Source organism: Chelonia mydas, chromosome 9 (genome assembly GCF_015237465.2).
Source record: "Chelonia mydas isolate rCheMyd1 chromosome 9, rCheMyd1.pri.v2, whole genome shotgun sequence".
Lineage (NCBI taxonomy): Eukaryota > Metazoa > Chordata > Testudines > Cheloniidae > Chelonia > Chelonia mydas.
This window is the reverse complement of record NC_057855.1, coordinates 5656976-5677834: the sequence shown is the minus strand read 5'-3', so window position 1 is coordinate 5677834 and position 20859 is coordinate 5656976. Positions and strand designations below refer to the sequence as shown.

Sequence of the window (20859 nt, the reverse complement as noted above, 5' to 3'; positions counted from 1 at the left end):
GAGCACCCTAATGGGGACCCTGCAGCCGAGCACCCTAATGGGGACCCGAGCACCCTAATGGGGGCCGTGCAGGTGTCAGCTGGGACAGAACCTGCTAAACTGGAACAGCCCTGCAGCAACGAATTGGGAGGCAGACGCTACTGCTTGGTTTCCTAGGGCCCTGCGTGGAGGGAGCGGACTCTAGAGGGTGGCAGTGCCCGCTTGGGGGTGGGGAGGCAGAGCAGTGGGTCGCACAGTGTCATTGGCCCAGTGAAGTCGCCGCAGTTCGCACAGTCTGTAGAGCACTCGCTCGCTGATGTGTGGCGCTAAGCTCTGGTGTCTCCATCCCTGCAGGCTCCTGGATTCCTTTGACTTGGTGCCAGGTCATTTGACGGAGGATCTCCACCTCTACTCCTTAAATGACCTGAATGCCACTAAGAAGGGGGAGCTAGTTCCCCGCCTGACGGAGCTCATAAAGGCAGGTACCCTGCACGTTGAGAGATGCATGGTGGGTAATTTTATCATCTTCTTCACTAGAATGTTTATTATTATTACTAGATTAGACTTTACTGTATAAACAGCCAAGGAGCGGGATCTGGCTTTATAAAGGCAGCAGCAGGATCTCCAGAACAGCTGCTGAGGGCAAATACATTTTGTGTTAGCTGTTACCCTCTTCCAGTTAGTTTCTCATATGGTTGTTATCCTGTGTGTGTGCAGAGGCGTTTCCGTAGTACAAGAGATCGGTGTTGAAGAATAACACAGCTGATTGGTTCAGTTTCAGGAAGAAGCTGCCGTTTCCCATAACCCGTAAAGCACCCATTGCTGTCTCCATCTCTGCTTTACAAACATGGGCTGTATTCCCTCTGAAATGCATTGGGATGTGCTTTGTCACGTTCAGGATGGGGAGGCAGCTTGACTGGTGGTTAGAGGAGGGCACCGAGAGTCAGGACTCCCAGGTCCTACTTTCACCACTGCCACTGATTTGCTGCATGACCAAGTTGTGTCCCAGTTCTGTGCCTCAGTTTCCTTACCAGTAAAAACAAGAAACTTCCCTACTTTGCAGGGGAGTGGCTTTGAGATCCTCCGATTGGAGGATGCTGTATAGTCACAGTAATGGTATCCAGCGTACAGAACACCTCCCCTCTTGGCATACAGCGCCCCATGTAGCCTGGCTAAGAGATCTGTCGTCACCATCACCACGGCAGTGGGGAACAGCATGTGAACTGCATCCCTGGCAGCCTGAACAGTTGGGCATTTCCCTCCACTTCATTCCCAAATGGGCTGGACATGTGTGATCTTACAGAAACAGTCACTCTAACAACATGTTTAGATGCAAAAGCCCTGCATTAAAACAGACTGAGTGTCTGGGTGAAGAAATACCAAGTTGTGAGTTTCCAGGCAGCTGTGACTGCAGATAACAGAAATAGGAAGGGATGCTCCAGTCTGCAGGGGAGAGGAATTTGGGGGGCACTAGTGTGTCTAATTTTTTTGATTAACTCTGACTTTGCTGATCCATTTGATCATGTTGCCGTGCTTGTACTTGTTTTAACTATTCTCCTTTTCTCTAATGAATTTGATTTTAAGAGATGAAATTTAAATCCAGCTTAAATGTGGGGAGGGATGAGGTGAGGTTTGGAGATGGATCCCAGCAGGGCCTGAGATGTAACGTTTGGTTTCATCTCCTCCCTCAAGGCTGAGCTACACTGCAAAAACGACAGTGGGAAGTTGGCTACAACACATTTGAGGTGGTTAGAACATTGTTGCATTGTTTAGTGTAGATGGGACCTAACCACTGCCCTGAGCCCAGCTGCAGCCCTGATTTCTCCAGGACTGTCGACAGTTCAGAGTCCTGTGTACACTCAAGATGAAACTGTGTTTTAACTGGTTCCTCATTAAAGTGGTTTTTGTAGGGTAGATATGGCCTTAATTTTCTGTGTGAAAACTCAGTGTGATGGGTGACTTCACTAATTGTCTTTAAAAACATTCCAGATGGGACATTCCAAATGGGTCACCTTGAGTTGCAGCTGTTGGCTGTGTGGGCCACCCATGCGAAGGCAGCAATGCTAGTCACCTCCTGTGGGCACGTGTGTGGGGCAAAAGACCAGAGAGGCTGCATTGGCCTCCGAGTTTTCAGTCCAAAACTGAAAGAGGGTCCTTTTCCTGGAACTCCCAATCTGACTGGGAAGTCAAAGGGGACAAAAATAACTGGACTGCCACTGGTTTAGCAGTGTTGTGAGTGCAACCTAGTGCGCAGACGACACTGTTGTGGGTGTGTTTATGGTACATCTTTTGGTATAACCGCTGCTACCACTTACACTGTGGTAGCATTGACAATACTCTGGCACAGCCCATGTACACAGCAAGAAATGGGCGTTGCCCTGAAGCGCTTGTTGGTATGTGTGTAATCTAAGAGATGCAGTCCGCCTGGTTCCTCCACCACAACCCAGCAGACAGGCAGCCCTGCTGCTTTGAGATAGTGCCATCAGCAAAGCCTCCTGTGCTACGGGTACGCTTTTGGCCTAGGGCGTCTCGAATAGACCATGTCTCCAGGCCCCTGGAAAGGTTGGAATCTCGTGGAGCCCGGCCTAGCTTGTAGCGGGTGGGAGACCAGCTCACAAATGCTGCTCTTGAAGCTGGTGTCGTCGCATCCCGGCAATGGAATGAGCCTCTGATTTCCACGTTACTCTTGGCTCGAGATGTCTCTGACTTTGCCAGGGAAATCGGGCACATTTGCCTCTTCTCCAGGGCGTTTCTTCTTCACTCCTCTCCCCTTCTCTTGTTACAGCTGTGCCAAGCCAAAGGCTTCATCTGTGAGTTCTGTCAAGAGGACGACATCATCTTCCCCTTCGAACTGAACAAGTGCAGGACGTGTGAAGGTGAGACTCTGGCAGGTGGGGTGCTGGGAGCCATCGCTGGCCCTGGGAGTTGGCTGGGCTGGGCCTGTGATTGCTCTGGAGACTGAGCCAGTACAGACCAGGCAGAGTCAGGAATCACTGCTCTGCAGCGTTTGTCCAAGGCTGTAACAGCGAGTGCCTTGGCTGCCTCCAAGCATGGCCTTTCTGCATGCTGCTTGTTTAACATTTGTCCAGCCACCTGGCAGTAAACCATGTTCAGCCTACGCCTCTGACCTGGATCGGCACACAGCTGACTCTCTCTAGCCGGTTTGACATGCTCCCTTGCAGCGTGGCCAGAACTGTGCCTGTGTATCTGGGGGTGGCCAGTAGAACATCCCAGAGTGCACTGCACCCAGCGCATTGCGGGATAGCTGCCTACACTTACGCTTGCACAGATGGGCAGTGTGCTAAGTGGGGGTGCACGAACTCATTTCCACGGTGGCTGCAGCCTGCCCTACAGCTTGTAACCGGGTCAGATGCATGACACGTATTTGGAGTGTGCACTGGGCACAGGGCTCCATCTTCATGGCCGTTCTGACTTTGGTGCCTTTAAGGTTACCAGCCAAGGAGTCCGGTAACCACAGCGCTTTGGCCATGAGGCGCTGGACTGAGACTATCCAATCATTTTACTGAAGCCCCCACGCCCTGTAGTTGATAACTGTTTTTGGTCACTTCGACCTTTGCTGGTGACCACATGCACCATAGCACCGTATCCTGGCTCCAGTCTCCTGAGCCATCCAGACCGCCCTTGGCAATCTACAAATATGGCCGTCTCTTTAAAATTAGACTCTCTTGCCGCCAGTGTTTTCAGTGAAGGCCTTTTGTTTAGGGTCACCATTTCCTTGGCAGGGCAGGAAACCTTTGGGAAAGGGATGAAATGCAAAGTGCAGTTGACCTAACATTGCTGTCCAAAACTGTGTGAAGTGCCCCAAATTACTTAGTTTCCAAGTGCATGCGGTGGGCTGGGCGCTTTCCAATCATGTGGGCACCATCCCTACTCCAAAGATCTTTTTGTTTAAGAACCACGTAAGAGGCGAATTAGTCAGAATTGTAACACCTTGAGATTTGATCTCAACATGCTCTGTCCCTGTCAGTGACTTAGCATCCCTCCCATTGGGTATGGGCAGGCTGTGCCCGGAAGGGGGAGCATGCCGATGCATGCCTGTGCTCATGGTGTTGCTTTCTCTCCCTCCCTCAGAGTGCAAGGCCTGCTATCACAAATCCTGCTTCAAATCGGGCTGCTGCCCCCGGTGTGAGCGCCTGCACGCCAGGAGAGAGCTGCTGGCCAAGCAGAGCATGGAGTCCTACATCTCTGACTACGAGGAGGAGGAGCAGCTGCCAGAGGCAGTGGCCGCAACATGAGTGTGGTGGTGGAGGGGGAAGAGGAGACCAGTGGATGTATTTGTGTGTGTGGCCTTCGTCACCAGAGACTAAACTAAGGACTAACCTGACTCTTCCACCGTAAAGGAGCCTGTGGGAGGGCTGTATCATGGGAGATCTCAGAGCAGCTGGCCCTCACGCACTGACGGTATCGGCTTGGTTTGTTTCAAGAGAGCCGGTTTCGTTTCTCTCTACACGATGGTGTTGGGGACGGCGGACTCCGGACGCTGGTTCTTGCAGTCGTGACCCTGCCAAGGTGGACACGCTGCTGCCTTCCTTCAGGGTCCGGCGGCGAATCCTGTCTGTTCCACACTCGGAGCGCAATGAGCGATTGTACGCCTGGGTGCTCCACCTGATCCCTTCGGGAGGAGCTCAGCCAGCAGACTGTGTGTTAGCCAGGAGCTGCGCTGTCCTCCCTGAAGCAGGTTCTTGGGGAGCTCCCACCAGTTAGGAGGTGAAAGCTCCTGTCCAGCTCAGCTCTCCAGGGGGAGTAACTCCTGCTGCTCCCTAGGCTTGCTGCACTGGGGCAAAAGAGAAGGGGCTTTTGCCAAGTCCTCTGCCTGTAACACACCATATCCTTTGCTGCTGACGTGATCTTTTTAACAGTCCCTTATTCAGAACTGATATGACTTGATTTGGGGGCGGGGGGAAGACGCAGCAGCAAACAGCGCCTTGTCCTCTGCCTGGTGGGAGCGGTCACTGTAGGTGACAATGGAGTTGATCTGAGCACGCGGACTGTAGGTGACAATGGAGTTGATCTGATTTTTCCCTTAGGCCCGGCCCTGCTTTAGCTGCATGCAGGCTGGAGGAGAGACCTGTGCCAGTCGCTGTTGGGATCAGCCACTTTCTCCGCTATTGATGTTCGGTTCCTCAGACTGTGGCTGGTGCCGACGGAGCCCCCACCTGCTGGGTGAAGGGCTGGGCTTGTCGTCCCAGAGGCGTGATTGCCACCTTTCCCGCAGCGCTAGGTGCCGGGAGATCGCCCTGTGCCATGCTCTGGCACTGGCAGCAGGTGAACAAGGGGCTTTCGCTCTTTGGGCCGGAAGGCGGGGAGGCCACAGACAATGAGGCAGCTGCATGCCCAGCATGGGGAGAGGAAACACCTTAGCTGAGCCAGAGGAAGCAGCAGGTCTGAAGCCGGATTCTCTCTGCTGATCTTGCAGGAGTTGAACTGCTACGAGTGGGGCTACCGAGTGCTTCTGTCCCCTGGACTGGGGGCGTGTTCACCCGTGTCTGGCTGCTGGGGGGACTGAGCAGTTACGCTTAGATCCGAGACCAAGGATCAGTTTGAACAAAGCCAGAGCTCAATCCCTGGGTGCCAGGCGGAGTAGGGGCTCCTGCACCAGGCCCGGGGGGAACCCGCCCGCCAGCGCCTGGGAGAGCAGGCTGTGTGTGCGATGGTGCTGCCCCCGCCCATGTAGCCTTGAATGCTCAGCTTGCCTTGTGGCGCTGTGAGGACCCCATCCTCGCTCAGGCCAGTGAAGTGTAGACAGGCGTCTTAGCTAGAAGCAAACATCTGGGACCACAGGAGACCTGGCAGGGGCAGAGGCCTGGATCTCTGCCATGTGCTGGGCACTCAGATGACTCTACAGGACACTCACCCCCACTATTTCACAGCTCGATAAAGCCACAGTCAGTCTCAGTGGAGCCTTTCTCCCATCCATGCTGCACCCTCGGCATAAGGTGTCCTCTCTGCAGTGGATTCGGGCCGTGCCCCTGTTCCAGATTGTGCTGGGCTCCCCGATGCTGTTCTGTGACATGCACCTGTCTCTCCTGTCACAGGCACCCTCCCGCTAGCAGTCCAGTACCTGCTGGATCGAACGCTCGGGGAGGCAGACAGTGCAGCCGCTGAGCAGCCCCACGCTTCAGCCAGCTCCCTCGGCTTTAAGATGAGAGCTGCACTTCTCATCTCCCTGGGTCGGGTGCCCTTTGGAGTGACTGAGTAACGAGCATGTCTAGCAGGACGGCCAATAACCTGGTAAAGGAGCCGCCCCCAAGCGCACTGGGTAGAGCTGGCCTTGTGGAGCGCCCTGTAGTCGGGAGATTAGCCCAGTCCAGAACTTCTCCCCAGTACCCCACGCTCCTCACTCAGTGCCTCAGCCAGTTTGTCCTACTGAGCTGTGTGTTTGTGTGGAGAGAGAGCCTACATGTGGTCTTCCACAGTGCCCACTGGCTGCCCCCTGGCCCAGTGTTCCTCAGAGCTGGTATCTGAGATCAGGCCCCCTAGCAGGTGTAAAGCTGTTTATTTGCCATCCTGAGCCCTCCCCCCGAGAGCAGGTGCCCACGGCCAGCTCCTCTTCTCAGTGTATCATTTCAGTTGGGTTGATCTTTGTGTATATTGGGTTATTTTAAGTTGATCTCTGTTAAAGGCAATTGCTCCTGTCTTTTTAACGAGCTGCTCTCGTTTGAGCCGGTCACTTAGGGCCAGATTTTAAAGCTATTTAGGTGCCTAAGTTGTGTTGATTTCAATGGGAGTACGGCACCACACATCTTTAAAAATCTGGCCCTTAGTGTCCATTGCCAGCAGTACGGGAGGCATTTTCTGCCTGGCTGGACTGTCCAGCATAGACAAATTGCACTCCTCCAGCACTTCATGCTAGTTCCTGGTACGGGATGTCCTGACGCCCAGCTGAGCCCGGGCAGAGTTCTGTGGGGTGGCACAGATGAGCAGCGTACTGGTAGTTGGTGTGATTTAGGGGAGCGTCCGGAGAGTCGACAATGCGGCCTGCAGGTTCCTTCTTCAATATGGAGATGCAGCCTATAGCAACTCCCCGTCTGGGTATTCAGCGCGCTCTCGGGGCTGCACACGGCGACTGGACATCTTTGCACACTGGGGCTTGTGGTCTCTGCAGGTAACGGCTGATCTCGGCTCTGGTTTATGGAAGATGGGCGTGCCCCCGTTTTCAGCGCGGCCTTTGGCTGGGCGCTCCATGCAGTCGTGTACATCGAAAGGCGCTGTTTGAGAGGTGGGGAGGTTGTGCATTGCCTGGAAGTGGGGGTGATGGTGGCGACTCTCCCTCAGCTCCTGCCCTGATCGGTGGCTGGCATGTCAGGCTGAGCGCAGGGTGGTGCTGGGGTTCTAGCCTCTCGTGGACCTGGCCCCATTCGTGCCAGCAGTGAATCCCTGGGAGAGCTGCAGAGGCTGGGGCCGAAGTGAAACAGGCTGCAAGTGCCCTTGGAAGGAGGGAAAACTGCCAGGGCGGTCTGAGGGCAGAGGAAGGCTGGCTGCATTTGGGCTCTGTCTCAGACAGGATGCGCTTGAGGAAGCAGCCTCTCCTCCCCCCACCCCACCAACGCACTTTTGTCAGTTGTGTAGGTAGGTTGACTTCCCTGCAGCTGCTGTTTCCTCTCCTGCTGGGGGGCGGCAGACAAGAACTTGGGTGACTCTTAAAGCGGCAGCTTGGTGGGACCGCCGTTGTTTCTCCAGATGCAGAGCATTGGGAGGTGGGCGTTGAGGCTGATGGTGGAACTAGGTTCAGATCAACTGTTCAGTGAGAGATCTCAATACTAAACGTATCTGGAAGCCAAGGAGCAACTGCGACAAGGGTGTTACCCCACGGAGCAGGCAGCAACGGTAGGTGGTTATACAGGGCAGGCCTGGGTTTTGGCAGGTGGCTTAACGGAGCTGAGAGTGCAGGAGCTCTAGAGGTGGTAAAGTCCATGTAAAGCAGAGACACTAGCATGAATATGCCATTTCTGCATCAGAAGGATGGTGGGATCAAAGCCCAGGGCACCTGTAGCTTGCCCAGAACTGACCTGTTGCATGTGCCTTAACTTGAGAACTGACAGTCAGGGTCTGCTTTGTGAGCATACTTTGACCCCCCCCTGCGCCGAGCTGTATTCTGTCTAAATGCCCAGCCCAGCGATCAGCTGCCCTCCTGTTTGTCACATGCACACCCAGTGCCACCTCCTAGCTTTCAGCCTAATAACGCTGCTATACGCCACTGATGGCTGGCAAACTCCAGCTGGCTCCGAACTTGGCACGTGCTGTGGCTGACAAAAGCCGATCCCGTCCTATGAACGGCAGGATGATGATTCTCACTGTCCTACAGCCGTCAAATCCCTCCTTTAGTGTCAGCCGCGCCTGGTCTGAGACCTGGCACTACTGTCCAGACCCTTGGTGGTGGTGGCTGACGGACCGATTCCCTCCCATGTGCCGGCTCTGACCCAACAGAACAGGACCTTCTATGTTTTGTTTTGAAGCACTTTAACGTTGTGGGGTGTTTCCCTGGTGGCTAAGCCTCTGGGTGGTTTCTAGAAGCACTGATTCCATTTCGAAAGACAGTGAGTGGATTTGTGGGTTTTGTCCCCCTTCACGGTGGGACCTTTCTCGCTGAGACGGGGACCCCGCCTGGGAATTCAAGACAGCGGAGGGTTTTAATGCAAAATGATGCACAACACTAATGAAGCTGCTACTGACCTATTTGCCAAGCTATTACAGTACTTACACTTATTTACAGTGGTAACTGTGTGTGTACAAGCTCTTTGTAAATACAGAGAAGGGTCATGATACAATGTACATGATATTCAATTGGATTCCTCTCTGCTGTGTTATTGTACAGCATAACAACAACAAATGCCGTCCCTAATAAACTAAGTTAATAAACGCATCATTGGCTGCTCTTGCTTGACCTCGACTGTATTGGAGTTTATTCAAGCTGGCTGAAAGAAGTACAAAGATCTTGCTCATAAAAGCCAGGAAAGCACCAGTGCTGACTTCCCCAGAGTGCTCCTCACCTGCTGTTTGTGTTCCTTTAATTTAGAAACACAGTGATGGACAAGTAAAAAAAAAACCGAGGCCAACTTGCTGCTGGAAACCAGGGAACTACAGGCTGAACCTCTCTGGTCTGGCACCCTCAGGACCTGACCGGTGCCGAACCAGAGAATTTGCCGAACCACGGGAGGTCAATGCAGAGTGCCAGCGGGTCTCCATAGGTGGGGGAAATAGGGGTGCAGAGGGTGTTGCAGCACCCCCAGGCTTTGCGCCCAGCATGGCCCCCTGCCCAGGGGTCCCACTGCCACCCAGGGTCCTGGCTGCCGGCCCCCCACCCAGGGGCTCTGATGCTGGCACCAGGTCCTGGTCGCCAGCCCGTCGCCCAGGGTCCTGGTCAGCAGCTTCCCTGCTGCCGACCCGGGGTCCTGGCTATGGGGCTTCACTCCGGGTTCCACAGCCACCCCCAGCTATGGTCCCAGCCTTACCCCTGTCCGTGCCCCTCGCTGCCCCAGGCTGGGACTACAGAGGCGTGGGAGGGAGGGGGGGGCAGAGGGGGAAGCTTGGTGCCAGTGGATGCTCCACACTCACTAATTTTTCCCCAGGGGTGCTCCAGCCCCTATGCCAGACTATGGATGTTGCTGGACCAGGGAGTGCCGGATTAGAGAGGTTCAACTTGTAGGTGTGTTATTAAGCAGGATCAGGCCTGGTTATGATGTGGATGGGTGACCAGCCCAGAAAGCCCAGCGATGCAGGAAGAGATGTTCTAATTTACCTGCAAGTCAATATTCCAGTTGGATTAAACCCCTGGCCCGATGCTGTGCGGTTCAGGGTAGGCTGTATAGGTATGTTCTTGGCTTTACCTTTGACCCAACAGCGCCCCCTAGTGTTCTGGGTAATGTTAGCACTGATGGGGGAAACGCTACGGCGGGGTAGACACACACATGCAAAGACCTGTGTTTGTAACGGTGCGAGCTCTGAAGACGGGACCGAAGCAGAGCGCGTAGTAACACGCCACAAACTCGACGCTTGTGAATAAACGGGTGCTGGTCTGACCGCGTCTAGGCCTCTGTGCTTCACGGCCTCGTACTGCACTAACGGCTGGGGGTGGCCAGCAGTGCCCGACTATCCCCTTCCCTGGAGCATCTCGGGCAGTCAGAGCAGACCCAGGCTGGTGGACCGTCGCGCTGAGCTGCTGCTTGCTAAGCTTTAGGGCGAGGGCTGGGCAGCCCCAGTTCTTGTCTTCCTCTGATCCCATCGAAACGCTGCTGACTGCTGCAGGAATGACACAGACACCAGGGCTGGGTGTGGTAAGGTTTACGACACAGACCCTGCTGCAAGTCACTGGGCTTTTAACAGTCACTCTGAAAACCCTGCTCGCTTGCTGCCTGGGGTAAGACAAGCCTCCATGTCTGAATGTGGTGGGGCAGGAAAGCCCCTAGAGGTAACGCAGCCCGTTGAAGTCAGTGTGTTTCGCCAGGGAGCTCCCATCTGAGACCCTGCCAGCAGCGGTGGATTTGCTCCGAGATCCCCCGCCTCTGTCAGCCAGCAGCTCGTTCTAGACGCAATCAGTTCAGAAGCGCTAAGCTACAAGCCCGGCGTGCGAAATGCTGCTGGTTTCCATCCCACAGCTCTAAGAGCCAGACCTGTCTACCTGCTGCATGCAAGGGCTAGACTGGAAAAGGCACAGTGTCTCTCCTCCCCCAGCAGTTGGGGTGGTTGGCGAACCTGTCCCCCCTCAAAATATCAAAGTAGCTTTTATAGCTGCCATAATTGCTGAGCTGTCCCCGGCTAGTAGGGGGAGGTGGCACATCTGGGGCTGTGCCAGAGAAAACTGGGGGCATCCCGGGAAAACCTTGGGCTGGCTGCCCCAGCTCCCGGCATGACGCCCAAACCGCTGCCTTGGAGGCCTGTAGGGAAGAGGTTGGGCAGCGGCGTCCCTGCTGGCTCTCGTCTCAGAGGCTCAGGCGTTTCAATGGTATTTAGGGGAAATGCAAACGTTGGAAGGCCCAGCAGAGAACGCCCCCATCCCCCCACAAGCACCAGCCATCCTGCTTTCAGCAGGAGCTGCCCCCGGCAGGGCTACTGGCCCAGTTTGCGGGGATCGTATCTGCGCTCGAACTGCCCCACGTCGAATTTCCTCTTGCAGCCGGCATAGTTCATGTAGCGGATCTTCCCGAACACGGCCCGCTCGGCCCAGCCCTGGTCGTGGATCCCGCAGATGGACCACATGCAGCCTGCCAGGCACAGAACCCACAGTCAGGTCTCCTGTACCCTCCTGCACCTCTTCACAGGCCCCCAGGAGCCTGCCAGAAGCCCTGGCAGGGGAGGGATACAGGGGTGGGGGCTGTATGAGGGAGACGGAGCTGGACAGGCTATGTGGGGGCAAATGGGGCCCTTTAACCTGTGTAAGGGGACCTTGGCAGCCCCCTCACAGCCAAGCAGACAGGATCCCCCTCCCCAAGGTCTCAAGGGTTTCTCACTCCCATGTGCTAGTCACTAACCTACGTAGCCGTTGGGATCCCGGCCGTCCAGCTCATAGCGATCGTTGAGGTAGATGGCGAACTTCAGGGCCTCCTCGGGGGAGCGGGTCCACTCCAGGATTTTCTTGGCCCAGTACATGCGTAGGAACCCGTGCATCTTCCCCTCGTGAACCATCTGGAGCTGCAGGGAGGGGGAGAGCCCAACATGAGAGCCGCAACCTCGCCCCCGCAGGAGAACCCAGGCAGCTCGGCGGGGGAGAGGGGGGAGGTGAGAACAAGACACACCTGTGTGGAATCTGGGGTGAAGAGTGAGGGGCGGAGCCTGCCTGGACCTGGCCTCGGCCTCAGTTTCCCATCTGCCTAGGAGTTTTATGGCTACCTTCCTCACAGTCTCCCTCCATGGAGAGAGCCAAGCTCTGGCCTGCAGGCCCCACCTGGCCGGTGGAGCTCTCTGCCCTGCGTACTTGGCTGGGGAATATCTGCTGTAACCCATATTCAAAGGGCACACGCTGGGCAGGGGTGCAGAGAAGCAGGTGTGCTCTACGGCCGGCTCTGTTATGGGAACCCACCAGGACTGGGGCTGTTTGGGGTGCTCGGTGCTAACACCCAATGGATCCAGGAGGGGAGGCAGAAGCTCAGGCTGGTTGGTACCTGGGCAGCGTTCCAGAGCGGGTCGTGCGTCTTCCCCTCCTCCAGCTGCTTCAGCTCGTAGAGGTGAGACCTCTTGTCTTGGGCGTGGAGCTTCAGGGTCGTTTTGGCCCAGTCGTACGCACCTTCAAAACATAACGGTCGGACTGGAGAGCACGTAGCCAGGGGAGCCAGGCTCCCGAAGAAAGGGACTCTGCAGCTGGGTGACGGAGCCACTGGTCTGGAGGCTCCAATCCCGCCAGCAGGTCTGGGCAGAGGCAGGACTAGCTTTCCCCCCACCCCAGTCACTCCCCATCACCAGCGGGCTCTCGCGCACAGTGAGTACCGCAGGCTGTCGCTCCCCCAGGGCGCGGGCCACGCGTTACCTTCCACCTTGTCGTAGTTCCTGTTGTAGAAGCAGAAGTTGTCGGCCAGCTCCCTCCGGACCACGGCCTCCTCGATGAACCCATCCACCGACTCCTTGTACTGACTGCGGTGTTTCTGCACCTCCAGGATGGCCCGCTGGACGGAGACCTGGCCTGTCCGGGAACGGGGTGGGGAGAAGAGACGGGGAAGCAGAGAGGGCGTTCGGCCGCTGAGCCCTGTACTCTCGGGCTCCCACGGGAGTTGGTGTGCTGCCGGCCTGGCCTGAGCACGTGGGATCGAACGCCAGAGCAGCATAGGATTAGCTGGCACAGTCCCCGTACCCACCCCCCTTCAGGTGCACAGTGTTTCCTCCACTGGGATTGATCCAGTTCATATAAATATCTACAGCTAACCTCAGTGCAGCATGAAACACCAGCACCCAGGCCTTTGTATCCCCCAGGCTGCCATGGGGCTCAGAGACCAACTCAATCAGCCCCGAGGGAGAAACCTGGACCAATGCTCTTCCCTCCGGCAGCCCAGATACCGTTCTTAACCCATCGGGGGACAGTCACCAAGGTGAGGAAAGGGACTGAAGTAAAACTACAGGAGTTACGGCCCCTCACTAGCCATCTTTCCTTGGCCCGGGCCACTTACCTCCCTCCAGAGGCCATACTGTGCCCGGAAGGGGTAATTACCTAGATCAGTCAAGCCTGTTGCCCTTCAGAGCTACGTAAGTTTCCAGGGGCCACTCACCAAAGTGGAACCACGGCGAGAGGTTGCTGAGCGCTGCTTTGGTCGGGTTGTTCCGGTCGGTACCGAAGAATTTCAGCCGCTCACCTATGAACGACTCCAGCATGGCCAGCCCCGCGGCCGTCCCCGGGGTCGCCCACCTCACCTCCTTCACCGAGCAGTCCACCTGCAGGCTGGCGCGGCAGGCGCTCCAGTCTATGGGCTGCACAATCGCAAGGAGGCTTTAGCCAAACCGCAGACGTTCCCGCCCTGCCCAGGATGCTACGGCAGACAGGGCCAGTTCTCATGGCTGCTTTGGATCAGACAGATCCTAACCTACCCCCCCATTACTAAATATATCCTGGCCATAGCTTGCTGATACTCCATCTGCTTTTGGTGAAGCTAAGGTTCCTTTAAACCCTACTGCAACAGGGAATTGGAAATTGGGATTTCTGATCTGTTCCGAGCTCCGCCACTGCCTTTGTGTGACCCTGGGCAAGTCACTTCACCCCACAGCCTCAATTTCCCTTCCCCCCCATTGTAAAATGGAGATCACGCCCACCTTCCAGTGGGGTTTGAAGCTTAGCTAGTATTTGGGATGCTCTGCTGGGAGCCCCCCGGGGCATGCGGCTAAAGGACTCCAGACGTTACCTCTGCCGGAGCTGTGGGCGGGAACGGGTGCTTGATGACGGGAGGGAATTCCGTGAGGAACTCGGGGAGCCGATCGTGGATCTTCCGTCGAATTGTCCTGGCTCCGTACTCCTGCTTGTCTGAGGTAACCCAGCACGGGACAATGTTGTGAGCATCAACCTGGAAAGCAGCCGGCGAGCTGGGAATAGGCAGGCTGCACGGAGGATGAGAAATACGACGCCCCCCACCCACACTCTGACCAAGCCCTAGATCCACCCAAACCTTCCCATGGCTTTGTTTTTAATTTCAACTCCCCCTCCCCCCCCGCGATCAAGCTAACCTTTCCCTGCAGCCTGGAGCTGGGCTGTGGGGCCTGCAAATGAAAGTGACTAGAATCAAGCCAGTCTAGGAGCAGGAGGAGATGCCCACTTGGATCCAGCCAGGGCTCCACACACCATGGTCTGGGGAAGATGGAGCTCAGCTGCATGACAGCTCAGCCGGTGATTTTTTTTTTTTTTTTTTAATTTAAAAAGAATCTCTTTTAACAAAAAAACAGGTGCTGAATTCAGCAGAGCTGACCCCACCCCAAAGGGCCTTGCACGTTTCTCTCTTGGCCCAGACGTGTGCCAGGAACCTGCTCAGTCCCAGATTGATTCTCGTGGGGAATACGAATGGGGCATTTGAGGGGAGGGGGAATTTCTCCCTGGAACAGTACTTGTAAGGCATTACTCCCTGCGCCTGCAGTCACCAGCTCTAGGCAGTGGCCGCGTGTCCCCATGAAGGGGGATGGCCCCGGTATAATCTCATTCACTCCCCCCTCCCTACTACTCCCTCCCTGCCCCCAAACTTCTGACTCCGTCCAAGATACACTTACACGCTCAAAAACCTTCCAAGTGCCAGAACGAGTTCCCCGCCCTGCTGCCAATTACCTGCTTGAGTTCCACCCCAGTCCCCAACCTTCTCTAAAGCCGATCTTGGGGCCACAGCAGCACCCCGCTGTTCAATCTGCAGTGACCAGCTCGCGACGCTTTCATTCTGCCTCTCAGCCCCCTATTTAAAGGGCTGGGAGCCAGCTGTTAGCCCCGCTATTAACACCCCCGCCTTGCGATCACCTGCCAGCATGGAGAAACGGCCTATGCACAGAGCCCCCAGCCCCACGCTCCCCCTTCCCCGCAGCCCAGACCCCCACCTGTACAAACGGCACATCTCCCGGGAGCCTCTCTTTGACGTCTTCCACCCACTGCATGGGGACGCGGAGCGGGGAGAAGTCTGTCACCACTCCGCCAAGGCCGTGGTCCGTCACGAAGGCAGGCAGCACATCCTTGGCAAAGCCGATGAGCAGGTGGAAGGGGATGTCCAGCTCCTGGCACTCCTGGAACGAAGGGAAAGGCTCTGTGAACGTGGGGCAAAGAGCCTGGTTTCTATAACTGCTCCTCCAGGCCGAGCTGCCCAGCGCCACCCCAGCTGGGCTCCAACCAAGAGTTGGGTGGTCCACGTCATTCGCTTGCAGCACCCAATCCCTTGGGTGGCTTTGCTAATCTCTGCTTACAGTAACAGGCTACAAAGATCCCAGGGAGGGCTGGGTCCCTGCAATTGGCGTGACTTTGCTTTCCAGACAAACGCTTGGTGTTGCACAGAGATGTCGGGCCTGCCAGCAGCCTTGTAGAGCCAGGAGAAGGGAAACGGATTCCAAGTTCAACTCCCCTCTGCCCCCCATGAGAGAAGACAGTGCTGGAAAAATCCCGCAACAGTACTCTTGGGAGGATCGGGCCCTTCGCTCACGCTGGGACGTTGCTGAGAGCCGCACGTCTGCCCCCCATTACTGTGTGTCCTAGGCCAGCGCTCCGCCCCTGCTCTGACCCTCCCCTCTATGGCATTTCCTAAGCAACCGGTACCTTGGCCACTTCCTGCAGGCCTTTCAGCATGAAGCTGAAGTGACGGATGGTGGCCTCCAGGAACTTGGGCACCAGGCAGAAGCAGACATGCAGAGGGAGCTGCTGTTTCAGGGCCAGGCGCTGGGCGTACAGGAAAGCCCAGTTATCTGGAGAGAGAGAGAGAGAGCGAGCACCTGACTGCATTCGATGGACACTTTGCATTACTACAGAGCAGCACTGCCAAATGCTCAGCCCATGGCTCAGGCCCAGGACTGGGAGCCAGAAGACCTTGGCTTCACAGCTGTCTTGCAGGCACCGAAATGAGCGGAATGTGCCTCGGTTTCCCCATCTGTAAAAGGGAGCTATTGATACTGACCCACCCGTGTAAAGCCCCTAGCAGAGTCGAAGCCAAATCCATCTTTCCTCAAGCCCACCCCTAGCTCACGGCTTGGGGGGAGCTGAGCTACGGGGGCTGGGGGGGGGAGGTTCGGCTAAAGCCACGAACTCCAAAATAAAACCCACGGAGAACTGGCGCCCGGGGAAAGAGAAAAATCACACGCTCTAGCCATGGACATTGCTGAGGGGGCTTCCCAAAAGGAATCCTACCAGGCCATGATGCTGGACGGGGAGCCCAGCACTGTCTGCATCAGCCGAGGACCAGGGATCTCAACTGGCGCCATCAAGGTCTCAACTGCAAGAACTTGCTCTAGGGGCAAGGGGGAGGGGACAAGGGCTTTGACTCCCCATAGACTTTCCCGCCCTCCGTGCTGCATCCTGGTCCCGGGATGGATCATACCTTGCACCCTCTGGTCTCGAGACATCCAGTACACAACGCCCTTGGCGGCATCCTTGAGGTCGGAGCTCTCTGAGACCAGGCGCACTCGCTTCTTGTTGTACCTGAACTCCTGCACAGAGGGGGCAACCCGCAGCCGCGCCTGCCGCACGGCTTCCCCCAGGCTCCCAGCTCCTCCCCCCTCCGCCGCTTCCCCTTCCTTCCTCCTCCTCTTAGCCACGGTCAACGCCTCCGCCCCACTGGGCTCTGCCAGGACCTTCCGTTTGCCTTTCAGCTGACCACGGGGCACCGCGGCAGCTCTAGTCCTCGCTGTATCCCCACTGCCAGCAGGACTGGCCGTGGTGTCCTCCCCGCCATGTGCCCGCCGGTTCCTGCTCTTCTGAGACATGCTCGCTGCCGTCCTACGGGGCGGGCACAGCCCCGACACACCGTGCAGTCTCCAGCAGCCACACCGGGCAGCTGCAGAGGAGCCGGCTCCAGCCAACCTTCCCAGCAGCAGCTTGTTGGCGTGAAACTATCTGTGGGCAGAGAAACACACACCTCTTTGTAGGCCTCTCCTTGGAACTTCTCAGTCGAGACAATCGCTCGTATGTTTCCCTGAAGCCTTCGGGGGCTATTCGCAGTTGCCAGTAGGCGTTCTGTGCCCCCAACAGGAATCTAATACCTTACCTTCCTTACAGCGCCTTACAGACTCCGATCCCAGAGCACTTCATCAACCGTATACAGCAAGAATCAGTTCCCCACTCTGCAGTGGCAGCCACCTCTGTGTTGGAACACGGCCGCTAGTCTGGTTCCTCCTGCATAGCTCCAAAGGTGGCTGCTCAGCCCCGCCATTGAACATAAAAGCTCACAAATTCAGTGGGTGGAAAAAAAACAAAAAACCCTGCTGCATATCTTGAACTTGCCTGATGAGAGACAGCCCTGGCCCCCAGCCACTCTCAACTGCAATAGGTGTAAAAGCTGCAGAGACTACAGCTCGTGGCATGTTACACTCTGGCTCGAGCCCAACAGAAGGCCCCTGGGGGTCAGAGGCAGCAGGCTGGGACCTGGCAACTGCTGCAGAGAACTCCTGACTTTTTGCTATCTCCTGGGAGTCTGCCTGTTTGTTTGTTTTTAAGTCCCAGCTTCTGGAGTCATGTGATTCTGGGAGACTCTCCGCTTGCATTAATAGAAAGGGGGGAGTTTCCAGCTCTTGTGATTACAGGGAAAAGCTTGAAAAGATGGTCCCTGGGGGCTCCAACCCCAGAAGGCATAGTCCCAGAACGCCAGCGATGTGCTTCTTTCATGTCTCATTATTTCTAAATTGCTTTCATCATTTTTGAGGGTGCAACTGATGGTTTTTGAGCGGTTGGGGTGGGGGACACTGGAGCAGCTCTAGCCCCTGCTACAAAATTCACCTTTAGAACAAACTCCACACCCCACGCTGCAGCCGGGACTGGCAGGCCTGAGCTTGTGTACCAGGGCTGGGATTCTGGAGTTGCTGCTAGGGAGGAGCTATTCCTGCCCGCCCTTTCTCTGGAACAGCCTCCCGCCAGGGCCTTAATCCAGATTAGTTAATCCACTTTCAATTCACACTCATACTTTAGCGCTGCCCGACTCTCACTGATTTAGACTGTGCCCATCCCTGCCAGGTCTGGGCGCCCAGGCTGGGGCAGTGAGACCCACGGCGGGCTGCTGCAGGTCCCGAGGCTTGGGGAGCCCGTGGGCATGGATGTAGCAGCGCAGCCTGGGATGGGCAGAGGGCCGGAATCGGCCCCTTGGCTGGATTTGCCCGTGCGAGCCCTGGCCTGGGGGCTGCTTTGGGGTCAGCCTCAGGGCAGGGCAGCAGGGACAGATGCGGGGGGGGGGGAAAGGGGGTCCCCCCCATCTCGAGTCTGTGCACGAGCAGGGACCCTCTCCCCTGCGTCCTGCGGGGCAGGGAGCGTGCGGGGGAGCCCGGAGCCCCCCTCTAGCCCGCCTTGCCCCGCAGCCTGCCCGGGGACGGCTCCCGCCCGCCACCCCCTCACCTGTGCGGCGGCTCCGGGGCCCCGGAGACCCGCTTCCCGGCCGGCTGCAGCGGCTGCTCCGGGCCCGTTTACACAACGTGGGGCGGAGCGAGCGGGGCGGAGCCTGGGAGGCGGCCCCAGAAGCACCGTGTGGACGGGGACCGCTGGGGCGGAGCCCGAGGCAGGGGGCAGCATCTCTGGGGCGGACCCCTGGAAGGGTGGGGGAGATCGGGGGGATCTCTAGGGGCCCCCCCCGGAAGGGTGGAGGGATCTCTGGGGCGGGAACCCCCGGAAGGGGGGGGGAGGATCGGGGGGGAATCTCTAGGGCGCCCCCCCCGGGAGGGCGGGGGGTACCCGGAAGGGTGGAGGGATCTCTAGGGCGGGGCCCCCGGAGGGGTGGGGAGGTCTCTGGGGCTGGGGGGACCCGGAACGGTGGGGGGCATCTCTAGGGTGGAGGGTGGGAACGGGGTCGGGGGGGATCTCCGGGGCGGGGCTCCCCGGAAGGGTGGGGGGGGGTCTCTGAGGGGACCCGGAAGGGTGGGGGGAGCTCTAGGGCGAGGCCCCCCGGAGGGGTGGGGAGGTCTCTGGGGCTGGGGGGACCCGGAAGGGTGGGGGGATCTCTGGGGCGGGGCTGCCCGGAAGGGTGGGGGGGTTTCTGGGGGGACCCGGAAGGGTGGGGGGGTCTCTAGGGTGGGATCCCCCCCGGAAGGGTGGCAGCGGGGTCGGGGGGGGGATCTCTGGGGCTGGGGGGACCCGGAAGGGCAGCATGGAATCCTGCAACACTGTCTTGTGTAACTTGTTACATGGCACACGTGAGAGTTGCCCGCCCTCGCCCGGGCTAATCCCGATTTGGCGCCGGGCGGGGAGAAGCCCCGGTCCCCACTGAGCCAAACCGTAACCCCTGGATATAATGGAAACCTGCTTTGGCCCAGGACTGCCAGGGCAGAGCCGCGGGGCTGAGGACACGGATCTCCGGGCCTGCTGTACTTATGGGCCTGATTCAGCAGCGGGATTTGGGGCCCCAGTCCCAGCAGCACCCCCACTTCCTGCCTCCCGCTGCCCTGGGGCTCTTTTCCTCTGCTGGGGAGCCAAGCAGGAGCGGGGGGGGGGGAGCGTAGGGGGGCGACAAGGAGGAATAAAAGAATAATGAACGATTGTTAACCATTTGGGCAATTAATTGAGATTCACCTCCCCCCCTCCCAAAAAAACAAAACCTGCCTGTATCCTCATTTCTGGCTCCTGCATATTTATGTAGTTCTAAAACTGTACAAAAGAGAGAGATTTCAAACTCCTAGTGATACTTTTTATTAAGGCAAAGTCATAATAAAAACGTTACCACACTACATCTTACGTTCCTTATTCAGGATTAATATTCAATGAACCTGGCTAAAGATTCTGGCTGGGGGGTAGGAGGGTGGAACCGTCTTCCTCTGAGTACATTAAAAAGGGGTGAGCAAATTTCTAAATACCGAACCTATTTGTGGTGCTTCTCTCGTGTACATGGTGTGAAAACTTTTCCATTACAAGGACAGTCCATATGTCACGGTACCACAATTCCGTAGAAAGTGGAGTTTCATTTTTCCAGTCATGGCAATTCAAAGTCTAGCTGCTAATAACAGAAAATTGTTTGCAGTGTTGTTGTAGCCATGTTGGTCCCAAGATAAGAGAGAGACGAGGTGAGTGGGGTAATATCGTTTATTGGACCAACTTCTCTTGGTGAAAGGGACAACTTTTTGGGTTCCAGCGAGCTCTTCTTCAGCTCTGTAAGCTCAAAAGCTTGTCTCTTCACCAACAGAAGTTGGTCCAATATTACCTCACCTATCTTGTCTCTAACAATAGTAAAGAAATTACTTTGTTATTCTATTTAAAATGTAGATCCTTTTGTGGAGCATGAAGTAAGCAGGTCAGGGGAATCGCTAGGAAGCCGGCATTTTATTACATAATGAATCTCTTCAATAATTTCCTCCCCAAACTCTCTCATTTCTGGACACAACCTCCACATACACACTGTAAGGAGAGTGATATACAGTGTGTATGATAACACCCATTTTTTCATGTTCTGTGTGTATATAAATCTCCTCACTGTATTTTCCACTGAATGCATCCAATGAAGTGAGCTGTAGCTCACGAAAGCTCATGCTCAAATAAATTGGTTCGTCTCTAAGGTGTCACAAGTCCTCCTTTTCTTTTTGCGAATATAGACTAACACAGCTGATACTCTGAAACTTGATTGCTAAAGCTGCTGTCGCAGGCACCCCCAAACCAATGGAAGGCATGTTAGTTGGTATCTTCTATTTTTTCAATGGACGTGCACAAGGAAAAGAAGAATATGATCAAGGACAACTCAGCTCCACTACTGATACTGGTCAAACATGATGGAACTAGATGGCTAACTCTTCAACCCGCTG

General features: G+C 56.3%; 2 protein-coding genes across 9 annotated transcripts in view; one reads left to right on the top strand and one right to left on the bottom strand.

Annotated features, from left to right (window-relative positions):
• The window catches only part of RUBCN (rubicon autophagy regulator), a 60882-nt gene extending 52019 nt beyond the window's left edge, over window positions 1–8863 (top strand). For all 7 annotated transcript variants that reach the window (XM_037909577.2, XM_037909575.2, XM_043522189.1 and 4 more), the window contains 3 exons: window positions 334–487; window positions 2765–2855; window positions 4072–8863. In XM_037909577.2, coding sequence (XP_037765505.1) covers window positions 334–487; window positions 2765–2855; window positions 4072–4235 — 409 coding nt within the window. In that variant the 3' untranslated portion in view covers window positions 4236–8863. The remainder of the gene's footprint in view (window positions 1–333; window positions 488–2764; window positions 2856–4071) is intronic.
• Window positions 8864–8880: 17 nt separating this feature from the next.
• Window positions 8881–18934, bottom strand: LOC102937787 (deoxyribodipyrimidine photo-lyase). 2 transcript variants are annotated; one of them, XM_043522192.1, is made up of 10 exons: window positions 18473–18934; window positions 16470–16984; window positions 15695–15840; window positions 14989–15171; window positions 13821–13979; window positions 13194–13392; window positions 12461–12613; window positions 12099–12220; window positions 11469–11628; window positions 8881–11201 (listed from the first exon to the last, which is right to left on the bottom strand). In XM_043522192.1, the coding sequence occupies exons 2-10, from the start codon at window positions 16852–16854 to the stop codon at window positions 11047–11049; spliced, it is 1662 nt and encodes a 553-aa protein (XP_043378127.1). In that variant the 5' UTR covers window positions 16855–16984; window positions 18473–18934; the 3' UTR covers window positions 8881–11046. The 2 variants fall into 2 exon arrangements, with proteins under 2 accessions (XP_043378127.1, XP_037765510.1); XM_037909582.2 differs by lacking the exon at window positions 18473–18934 and adding an exon at window positions 17136–18448.
• Window positions 18935–20859: the final 1925 nt, after the last annotated feature.